The 11,641-nt window shown below is 33.0% G+C and overlaps 2 protein-coding genes across 2 annotated transcripts; one reads left to right on the forward strand and one right to left on the reverse strand.

The window, feature by feature from the left end:
- LOC104734517 (probable mediator of RNA polymerase II transcription subunit 26b) lies at positions 3,780–6,991 on the forward strand. Its single transcript, XM_010454114.2, has 8 exons — positions 3,780–4,987; positions 5,088–5,156; positions 5,238–5,320; positions 5,418–5,470; positions 5,589–5,738; positions 5,845–6,137; positions 6,230–6,311; positions 6,411–6,991. Exons 1-8 carry the CDS (start codon positions 4,484–4,486, stop codon positions 6,527–6,529), a joined length of 1,353 nt encoding a protein of 450 aa, XP_010452416.1. The 5' UTR covers positions 3,780–4,483; the 3' UTR covers positions 6,530–6,991.
- LOC104737844 (autophagy-related protein 18e-like) lies at positions 8,711–10,073 on the reverse strand. Its single transcript, XM_010458101.1, has 3 exons — positions 9,336–10,073; positions 8,940–9,229; positions 8,711–8,822 (listed from the first exon to the last, which is right to left on the reverse strand). The coding sequence occupies exons 1-3, from the start codon at positions 10,071–10,073 to the stop codon at positions 8,711–8,713; spliced, it is 1,140 nt and encodes a 379-aa protein (XP_010456403.1).

Below are 11,641 nucleotides of genomic sequence, written 5' to 3' on the forward strand. Positions count from 1 at the left end.
AATTTAAATTTTCACTATTTGATATTTGGACCAAGACATATACAGTATTCGGTTTTTAAGGAATGGTATATAACAATATTTGTTTCCTTTTGATAAAGAAGTCAACAATATGTTATTCCCATTTATGAGTTTTCATATTTTATATCTTTTGATACTATTCCAAGGAAAAAAAATGTCAATTTGTTTTGTCAAAAGTAAAAAATTTACAATTATGTGTGACCTACAGAAAAAAAAAATAGTTAGTTGGATATTATATAAGACAAAAATTTCAGATTTGATATTTGGACCATAAACAATAATTTGTTCATAATGCAAGATAACCTTAACTCTTTATAACAAAACAAAAACAAAAAAGATAGTAACTGTTAGTGATGGTGATATAGTTAGAGCCGCTAAAAATATGCGACAGTACAATTCTAGAGGTGTCTCAATTGATTGGTATAAGGTTAAGAAAGGTGAACATTATGTTAAACTTATAAATTAAGAAAAATTTATAGAAAAAGAAAAATAAAATTATTCATTCCCTTAGATTTTGAAGTTTTTAACAAGTCACTTACAATATATGGCCGTCTATTAACCACTTTAAATTGATGTTTAGTATTAGAGAGGGATTGTATTGTGATAGTATTAATTTTCATCTATATATAATGATTCCACGATCCTCTTTTTATTAAAACAGAAATACACGACTTCAAATTCATAGATTTTATATTTTTAATAAATGATTACAAATAAGTTATACATAGGTTATATATTATCTCATATATTAACTGGTTACATCGAAATATCGGGTGCAACTATAATTGGGGATATTCTAAATCCATATATTAATTGGTTACATCTAAATATTGGGTACAACCTTAATTGGGAATCTTCAAAATTGATAATTAATAGTTGATATATTAATGATAATAAATAAAATCATAGATATTCCAAACTGTATTTCCGTAAGATTTAGTCATATATCACATTGTTTCCAAAGATCTTTAAAGTTTAAACACAATATTACAAATTTATATTTCACAGATTTTATTGATAGACCACATTGTTAACCAAGTTATTAAAGGGATAAAAATATATTGTGAATCATAAAAAACGAATAAGATCTTTCTAATTTAACAAGATTAATCGATATCTCCGAGATCGTATTCTGAAATTAAAAATAAAATCTTAATCAGAACTTTCAAAATTTTGTATAAAATAAATTTAACCAGTATAATAACACGGATAATTATCTAGAATCATTAACAATATAAAACTTACAAAATATGTATCTTTTTAGAAGTCATTATATTTAACAGTTGATTTTATTACATAGGATTTTATCTAAAAAACTATTAAAAACAATCATATAAATTAATTATATATAAAACTTACAATATAAATAAAATAAATTTCAACTCCGCTTAATTTAGTTACACTAGTATTAGCCTCAAGGTACCACTACCAACTACCTAGGTGTATTTGGCGATAGGTCCTTTGCTTTTGGATATAATTATATAAGCCCACCTCAGCTTTGCGCTAGCTGTGACGATATCAATAAAAGGGCCTAAAAGTGGAGTAATTATAAAACATGAAAGAAACTTTTCTAAAGTCTTAGTATATATATACAACTTCGATATAAAACGAACACGAAAAATTGAGGTCGGTCCATGTACCTATATTTTGGTCGTACGTTGTATTATTTATGTAAATGTAAATATTGGGATAAAAATTATGAATATTATACAAGTAACTCGGAAGATCTTCTAACAAATGTCCGTTCTAGAACAAGCATGAGTCACACAAATGATTCAAATAAAGTACACACTGAACTGAACAGAGAGATAAATAGGGATGACGAAGCTAAAGTGTAAAAAGTAAAGTGCCTATTTATGAAGCCAAGAAAAAAGAAAAAAAAATTATAGTGAGACCGTCCCGTCCGAGGTAATAAGATGGATTTGATTTGTTGTTATCTCTTCCACACAGACACAAAACACGCACCCAGTTTCATCGGGTCCACTCTAAAGCAGCCACTATGTCTGCTTACGTGTCGGCTAAATGTAACGTCTGTCACATTCTTGTGACAGGGCGGTGAGGTTAGCAAACGAGTCGCAGGGGTTTTTAACGCGTTTGAAGATGAATAGATTCTGATTGGCTGCTAGTGTGTTACTACTTATCACCGCCCTAAATCCCGTACTTCTTCGTTTTGTCACGTATACCCCCATCTATAAAAAAAATCATATACTAGTTGATTTTGTTGACCAACAAACATTATTATATGCTTCAAATTCCACTATCAGGGAAACTTCGTTTGTTTTCTTTCTTGGTGCTTCAACAACAACAAACCAAGCTGTTTTTGTAGTCTGTTAAGTCTTAACTTATATAATAACTTTGTTAACACAAATCAAACTTCTTACCTTTTGTTATATTTTGAATTATAACAGTTATGCTTGTGGTATCATTATAAAGACAACATACGTTGTTATAACATGTAAATATGTAATCATAAAAAAAAATGTAATCATAAACGAGAAAATGCAAACACATGGAAAAGACAACGGATTTGATCAACAACAAAAAAAGAAAGAAAGAAAGGGACAATGGATGTCATAAGATAGTGTAGATGATCAGTAGATGTTATGTGTTTTGACTTAGATGCGTTTAAAAAGAAATTACTAAGTTAAGTAGTTAACTCATGGCTGTGACTGTAGGTTCAGAGACTAGAGTTGTAACTTCCATTAATAATCTCTAGTTCTCTATATTATGGCCGTAACAAGTATGGTTATGAAAAATAGTCAGTGAAAAATTGTGAGGGTAACGAGAATTTAGTGGGAATTGGGAACAATTTACTGGTTTCCAAAATATGATACTACTAACTACTCACTCTCTCATAAAAATTGATGTTTTGAGATATTTTTTTGTCACATAAATATTGATGTTTTGTAAACTTAAAAAATAATCATTGAAAATATTTAAAATTTTGAATGATTATTGGTTTAAAATTAAATAATATCTCTTTAGTTAAAAAAAATATATCTAAATTCAGTAATTATTGTTTTATTAAAATGTGTAAAAACTTTTATAAAATCATAAATTATTTTGTATCTAATCCATAGTACAACATATATTAAAAACATTGTTAACAAAGAAATACTTTTCCGTCTTACACATCTGACCAAAAGCACCTAATCCGATTTCTTATAATCATATAGATATTAGAAAAAAAAACATGAAAATAAAAGTGTACCATGGAATTATTTGTTTTGGATCGAATTAACCAATATAAATTCCATATCACTTTTTTGACTAGAGAGTATTGTTGACAAAGGATATTTTAATCACGAAATAATAATCTTCAAAATTTTCTCATTTAACGAAGTCCATAAGTCTCTTGGTAAAACTTACTTTTGACATTTTCCAACGTGATATAATCCATTAATAACTGGAGTGTAACTTATTGTGAAAAAAATGTAGAAAAACAAAAAAGAGTTTGACCTTGTTGTTCACTTAACTTGTGTCGTCGTTCAAGTACAACGCATGTTGTGGGGAAAAAAAAAAGAATAGTAGTATTGTTTTTCATTTAATACTAATCTTTTAAAATAATGAAAAGCCAAATAAGACCGATCAGGTCAAAAGAAAAGCCGTAAAGAAAATCCAACTAAAATAAATAAATAATAATCTCTTTTACAAAACAGATACAGAGACTTTTATAGAAAAAAAATAAACAAAAATTTAATATTTTTCTCTTTCTTCAACAAGGATCGATATAAATTTTTAATTCTAAATTAAATAGTAAATAAAAAAACAAGAGCTTTCTTGTTGAATTGAATTGTACATTGGTTTAACGTAGTAGAGCGAGAGAGAGCACTTGGGGGTTTTTTTTTTTAGATTAGACAACGTAACTAAAACTGTTTCGTGTTTGTCTGTTTTGTTTTTTTTTTCTTCTTCTTCTTTCTTTCTCATCGTTGCGGTGCTTTTTTTTTTTTTTTTTTTCTCGGGAGAAAATCCTTTGTGGGCTTTCCGGGAAAGTTTTGTCAGATTCGTAAAAAGAAAGGAAAAAAAAAGGGAGGAAATAAACAAAAAAATCCACAGAAGCATCCAAACAGATTTTGTGTGTTACCCCCTTATTGATTCTTCGTGATCAAATTACAAATCTTTTCGTTTTTGATCGTTTTGGCAAGAATTTATCTCCCAAAGTCTCAACCTTCAATTACATTCTTCTTTCAATTTGATCTCTCTTTTTTTTTTTTTTTTTTNGGTAAGTAAGTCATTCGTCATTGAATATTAACAAAAAAAATCAAATCTTGCGGGTAGATTCGGAAGCTCTTCTCTCTTTTGGGATTGGAAATAATCCCAATCTTGTTCTTCTTCTTCTGAGAATTAGAAAAAAAAAATCTGACTTTTGCTTTGATTTCTTGTGGTTGAATCCGATTTTGTTCGATCGGATTCGAAATCGATCAAAGTTTCCATTTTTTTATTGACGGTTACGGCTACGGAAGCAATGAAAGCATCAGCTTCGTTAGAGAGCTGGAGAGAATATTTCCGGCGAGGAGATTCCGATATATTCGGGATCATCGATCATGCGATCATGGTCGCTGCTACTGATTGTCCTAACAAATTCAAATCTAGGAGAGACAAAATATCCGAGCTTTTGTTCTCCTGCAGAGTCAGTCGTTGCGTCGGATGCGACCACCTCGAGCTTTCTGTTCCCGGAGACGACGACGAGGCTAATCTTGGAGCCGCCGGAGGGAATGGTGACGGTGGTGGAGCTGCGGCGGAAGATTATGAGGTTGGTGGTGGTGGTGGTGGTAGTAAAGAGAGCAAAGCTAACAGTAGCAGAGGAGATAATAATCACATCGATGAGATGAATTTGAATAGTAATCAGATTGTTAGCAATTATACATTTGATGAAGCTGAGGCTTTGAGTGATGAGATTGAAGAGTTTTCTGTGATTTCTAAGGAGGTTGGTAGGATCAAAGAGATCTTACTCAATAAAGAATTAGAGGTTTGATGATCTCTATAAAAGTCACAATCAATCTTTTTTTGTTAATTTCAATCAAAATGTGTTCTGATTGTTTTTTTCTTTGTTCTTATTCTTCTTGCAGCCAAACTCGGTGTTACTCGAATCTTTGAGACATCTTAAGTTGATGTCTTTGAATGTGGATATTCTTAAGGTTGGTTTCTTGGAGGAATAGTTTTTGTTGATCTGGAAGTTGAGTGATGATGTTTAAAAGGTTTGCCATTAATTCTCGCAGAGTACTGAAATTGGAAAGGCTGTTAATGGCCTGAGGAAACATGGTTCTGATAAGATTCGCCAACTCGCTAAGACTCTTATCGCGTATGAGATTTTCATCTTTCATCAAGTCATAAGTTTGGCAATTCTTCTTACTCTTTTGGAATGTGAGATTGAGTTTTTATCGTTGGGGTTTATGCAGAGAGTGGAAGGAGTTAGTGGATCAATGGGTGAATACCACAAAGGAAATTGCTGGTAATTGCGCTCTCTCTTTTCGATCCTTTGATGTCTTATAGGCTACGTACATGACTTATAATATGGTTTCTTGAATTAGATCCATAGTGTTTGGTTCTAATTTTGTGTTTAAAAACAGGTGCTGAAGGTACACCAGAGTCTGCAAACCCATCTGTAGTTGATGAAGAAGAGGAGTTCCCATCGCTTCCATATGATGTTGATATCTTTACACCTGAACCAAACGGATTTGAAATCTCACACTTCTTTGATTCCTTAGACGTTGATGGAAGTGAGTTAAACAAACTACTCTCTCTTGTTTGTTTGATACCATGCTTTTTAGCTCTTATGTTCGTTCGGTTGATTAATCTTTCCGGGGGGAATGTTTGTTGTATCAGATCCTCGTAACTCTGGGGAATACAACAATAGCCGAGAACACGAAAGAAGACCACAAAATATCGCCAAGAGAAGACCTGAGGGAACACAAATGAGGATACAAGATGCTCCGTTTAGATCTATTAAGCCATCATCAGCTACTGGTTCTGATGGGACTAGGAGACCTCCAAAGCAAAGTACAGAGCAAAGGATGAAGAACGAAACTGTATCTGTTCACAAGTCTGAAAAACCCATGATCCAAAGGAAACCGCTTGTTACAGAGCAGAAGCGGAAAGCTCCAGGACCTCAACAAGAAGTGAGTGTGGAAACAAAAGCTCTTAATATATTTTTTGATCATATTCTTGGACACAAAACTGATACTGGTTTTTTTGTTCTTGTCCCTTGCAGAAACTTAAAGGTCTTGACGCAGACGCAAGGTTTGAGTTTGCAAAGAGGAAACTTCAAGAGAGCTACCAGCACCACGAGAATGGTTTGTTTCTTATACTTCATTCTTATTACAAGTTTTTTTCAATACGTTCTGAGAACGAAAGAACTGATAAACATACAAATGTTTGTGATCTTACCACAGCCAAGAAGCAGCGAACAATACAAGTACTTGAAATGATCCCAAAGCAAGGTAGCTCTCAGAAACCTCAGCTCAAGAGACCTGGAATGGGCAACAGGAATTGGACAAACGGGCGGAAATAGCTTATTCTCTTTCAAAATGGTGAATAACACTCAATGGCGAAAGACATCATCACTACATATACGTACGTACCACACATATCCGCAGTCACTGGTGCAATAAAAGGTTAAACAGATTCTAGCTCCACAAACTGGAGATAGAAACAAGCAGAGGAGGAGGAACAGATTCCAACATAACTTTACTTTGAACATAACTTTTTACTCCTCTGTTTTGTTCTGTCTTGGATTAACCAACTGCAGCAGATAGGATCCCCCCAATTATTGTTACTTTATGTGTTCTTCTTCTACTACATTCTTGAGACTTTTCGGTACAGTCCCGGTTTAGTTTTGGTTTTGGGACGGAGAGAGGGGTCCCTTCATATAATATAAAAAACTGTAAAAGAAGGTAGAAAAGCTCATTCGAATAGACCGGCTCTTCACCTAACTTTTGTATAGTAGTATAATGTGAAATGGTTTGGGACACAATAGAGAGATGATGACGACATTTTTTTTTTCCAAAATTAATAAATACATTTAATGATATGAATGTGATTGTGACCCAAATGTTGTTATATTATTTATGTATATGAAATTGAGAAAAAAGAAAAGAAGATGCATTGCATTGAAAGGCTTAAAGAAGGTGGGTGGATAAGAAAAGAAGAGAAGAGAAAGGTGGTGGTGGTGGGAGTTAACGTGGATGGATAGGCATGTTGCATTGTGGTCTTTGTGCGTGTTTGTGTTATCATATAATATACTAATAGTTATTACTATATCTTGGTGTTACGCGTTCACGCATTTCACCACATGTACCACGTGGAGTTCTACACCTTCCAATCTTTCATTCTTTCTATTTTATTGAAGGGAAAGAAACAAACAGTTGGATACTTTGGATAGAGAAAAAATCTTATTTATGGTCACGATTTTATTTTGTGAAAAAAGGAAACGTACTTTATAGTTTGATTGAGAAAGTAAACCCAAACACCTACTATTTGGACAATAACGAACGTACTGATTTTGGCATTGTTGGTAAATCGTATGGACAGGATGTATTGGTTGTTTTTGTAGAAGTTTAGCATGTGATGAAATACAAAAACTGTAGTCTGTATACCAAACTGAAAAGACATTAACGTTTAATTAGCAAGTTTCAAAATTACATTTATTTTTGGGCGTATGACTAAATAATGGGTCATTATTATTATTAAGTGATAAATTATCTATCGAATCAACATGGATTTTATTACTAATTGAAGAATCAATATATAACGAATAATTGACCTATATAGATATATATACATATTATATACTGATCTAGTCTTACACTTAATTTTTTGATGTGAAACATTCTAATAGGATTAATGAATGACTCAATATAATGTGCGGCTTAGTTAATGATATTTGGTTTCTAGTCATTGGATTAGGAAGACTTAAAAATTAATAAATGAAGCATGTGAAGAAAATAAAGAAATATACGGAGTTGAGAAATTTTGACTAATTCGTGAATTGACCATAGCGATTACCTACAGCGGCGTTTTTTCTTTACATGCAGAAGTCGACATAAAAAAAAAAAGTATCGCATCGGTTCTGCCGACACATAATATTTTAGGTTAGCATTTATATATATAATGTGAAATCTAAGATAAATAAACAGCTAATCGTTACAAAATTCCTTACGTCGTAATCAATGGTGAGGTGAAGAAATAAGAGTTGACATATGAAATAATTTGGGGAATAGTAAGATCTATATTGCGGGTCAAGATATTAGATATCTAGGTAGTGATTATTGATGGAATCGTTTAGGCCCAAATTAAAAGAGCCTGCTCCAACATGCATTCACCCTTAATTAATAAAGGATTCTAATTGCTGTGGAATCTAATTGCAGATACAATTAATATAATTTGGTATAATTACCATATCTTCACGTTTGATATTAACGTTAGTCCGCTGATTTTTCATCATTGAGAACGTTCACCAAATTTTCAATATTTTGAAAAGATTGATTTCACTTTTATAATATTAGTCAACTTGTTTGAGTTTGACTTAGTATTATCTGATATACTGTCCGATCGACAGTGTTCGCAAACATTAACAGATTTATGCGTACAAAAAAAAAAATCAACATAATTTATTCACAAGAAAAGATAGTACAAAATTGTTTGTTTGAGTTTTATAAACGGTAAAGAGTAAATTGTTTGAGTTAATTGTTGATCAAATCACAACCATTGTGTCGCCCGTCTCTTGTTGTAAGGATAAGAAGCATTTGTGTTCCAACTCCACCATCTGTCCACCATCTGTTTGATCAAATCTGCACCTCCGGAAACTTCACATTTTTCCGGTCGGAATGAGAATAAAACATTTAATCATTAGACTCTCCAAAAAGGAGCCAAAGTGGAGTCTTAGGTCATGGAAATTAAACTGAAGAGAAATTAAAGCTTACCTTCCATCCATGCCTACGAGAAGAACATTGTTCTCTGATCCAAAACCTACAATGAACTTGGTTGAAGATGGCAACGAGAACTGAGCAAACGACCGTTCATTCTCGTACAAATACTTCGGTAAGATCCCTCTTATGAATGACGACGAAGACTCCTCCGGATTAAAACTAAGAATGTCAGGTCTCAAACGAAATACATGGAGAGTCCCTTTTTCACTTGACGCAGCTACCCATTTTAGATTCGAAGAGATTGCTACGTTATAGATCTCTGCTCTTTCCATTCCTCTCCGAAACTTCACCAAGAAAACCAAACATATCAAACTACTTAAGCAATCTACAAAACATATATAATATAAAATTTTAGGGTTTAATATAAATTTTCTAGGGTTAAGTAATTACCTCTTGTAAGAGAGTACCATCAAGGGTGTTAAAAACCCTGATCAGAGTTCCTTTCGTGCTAACGGTGGCAAGCAGACTTCCATCGATTGTCAAATTCATGCAAGCAATGGCAGAATCATGTGCCTTAATGAATTTGATTACATTCCGTTTCAAGTCATGGACCTGAACTTGTCCCGGATGAAACCCTGGACAAGCCAAGACTGCTTTTGTCTCCACGTGAGAGACGCAACACAGTCCTTTCGGGTTCATGATGGTTTCAATCAGACAGTAAACCTTAAGGTTGTTGAAATTGTAGACATAGATGTTCTGTTTCAGGACAACCACAATGTGTTCTCTCATCAGTTTCACGGCAACAACTTCTGATTTAAAAGCGAGTTGGCAGAAACAAGAGTTCATGTGATCATCCCAAACGAAGAGTTTGTTAGGAGGGTACTTGGAATTATTATAACCGTTGCCAACAAGAGCAAATAGGTTATAAAGGAAGAGCATCTCAGCGGTCTTGAAGCCTGATTCGTGTGGAGCACGGCTGATGCTTTTCTTGATCATTGGGTTGCAGCTATACACATCGAAACCGCCATCTGTTCCCACTATGAAACCGCTACAATCCTTGTTCCAAGCTACTGATAACACCTTCAAGTCACCCTTGGCTTCATCACGTGGCGAATCGAAAGTATCATCAGATCTTGAAAGCGTTAATATTCCACGGACTCCACGGACTGTGGAGATTATCGAATTCATTCTTTTGTTTTTCCAAAACGAAACCACAGAAGAAAGAGCGAAGAGACGAGACGATGCTTAGTTTAGAATATCAAACGCTTCTCATGAAAAGTCGGGAAATCTTTGTAGAGATAGTTTGGTACAGTAGTTTATAAAGTAAAAAGCTAGATTCCTAAATAGAGTACGAATAGGAAGAGACTCCAAACAATATCAAATCTTAAAATAATACTTTATGAAAATTAAAAACTCACAAATTAATATCAAAGTAGAAGATCTCATTAATAAAAAAACAAAAAAAAAAAACAGTTCTACATCAAAGACATATTTTGATAAATATTAAGATCCACCTCCTTACTTAAATTGTGTTTTTGAGTCAAAAATATACCTTCCTTGGAAAACTTCATGAAATAAACTGAATCCAACCTACGTACACACACGGCCGACTTAATTAAAAACGAAAGGGGAATGGGACTTAAAGCAAACAACTTTGTTGTGAATTGTTATAGATTTGTGATGTCGAGAGAGTCTTGCATAAACATGAATGTTATAGTCGCTTGCCAAGCAATGGTGATGATGTATTCTTTAGTATGGTTGACTCTCGGGTGCTTAAGCCATTGGAGAATTGTATGCAGTAGGCGCATCGGTGAAAGGTCATTATCTTCACCATGTCCATCCTTGCTTCATTCGGCATTACATTTTTTTTGTTCTATGTTGTTTTGTAAAACGCCATCTAATCGTTAAAGCAAGTCCTCAAGTTTTGGGGACAGAAGATGTGTTTTTGTCCATAAATTCAGAGATTTGAGAAGACAGTTGATGGTTGCTGCAAAATCATTCAATTATTACAGTAAAAAAAGAACTCAATCATGAGTTTTTAAGGCAGAGGTGAAAAATCATAATACTAATGTCACTTCATAGTCAATCTTCATGGATTAATAAACCATCATTACCCATTATTCAATCAGTTAGACCAAACCAACCTAATGAATTGTGAAGGATTTGAAAAAGCAAATCTCATAGTACAGTCATACACATAGAGTGATATATTCTCTCATAAGTCAATATCATCTTTGATCCTCTCTTGTGTTCTTACACTTTATGCACCTAATTCTGTTAAATGCAATTTATCAAATTTAAACAGAAACCCCACTTGCAGTGGTTGGTTTGGTAAATAATCTCTCTATACAAAATTTTCACACTTTACTTTTTTAGTGGTGAAAAGTCTTGCAGACGGGTCTCTTCAAAACCCAACACAATTTAACCTACTTTTTTGGTGAATGTTTGTGGATAACTTTTTATAATATCAATATGCAACAAAGTAGAATCGGACGACCAGTAACAAATTAGAATACTAATTAAACTCATTTTTGTGGTTAATTTTTATAAACATTCTTAAATAATCTGATGATGAGATCGATCACTACCTTTTTTTTTTCTTGATCTGCATTCTGTATAATGCAAAGCAAAGGAAAAAAGCAAAATATTCTTTAATTTTATAGTGTCTTTTGTCTCTTAAAGAACAAATGAAAGAAGCAAAAAATGGGATGCTTTTGCTTTTCTTTCCCTCCTTTCTTTGCGGTGTCTTGCTTTTT

The sequence above is a fragment of the Camelina sativa genome, chromosome 13, assembly GCF_000633955.1.
Source record: "Camelina sativa cultivar DH55 chromosome 13, Cs, whole genome shotgun sequence".
In the NCBI taxonomy this organism is placed as follows: Eukaryota; Viridiplantae; Streptophyta; class Magnoliopsida; order Brassicales; family Brassicaceae; genus Camelina; species Camelina sativa.

Bases quoted from the DNA above. Each gene is read 5' to 3' on its own strand.
- LOC104737844 (XM_010458101.1), bottom strand. From the start codon at position 10,073: ATGAATTCGATAATCTCCACAGTCCGTGGAGTCCGTGGAATATTAACG. The intron at 9,230-9,335 runs GTAATTACTTAA...TTCTTGGTGAAG, and splicing joins ATGGTACTCTCTTACAAGAG to TTTCGGAGAGGAATGGAAAG. The intron at 8,823-8,939 runs GTAAGCTTTAAT...AAAAATGTGAAG, and splicing joins CTCGTAGGCATGGATGGAAG to TTTCCGGAGGTGCAGATTTG.
- LOC104734517 (XM_010454114.2), top strand. From the start codon at position 4,484: ATGAAAGCATCAGCTTCGTTAGAGAGCTGGAGAGAATATTTCCGGCGA. The intron at 5,157-5,237 runs GTTGGTTTCTTG...TAATTCTCGCAG, and splicing joins TGAATGTGGATATTCTTAAG to AGTACTGAAATTGGAAAGGC. The intron at 5,471-5,588 runs GTAATTGCGCTC...GTTTAAAAACAG, and splicing joins TACCACAAAGGAAATTGCTG to GTGCTGAAGGTACACCAGAG.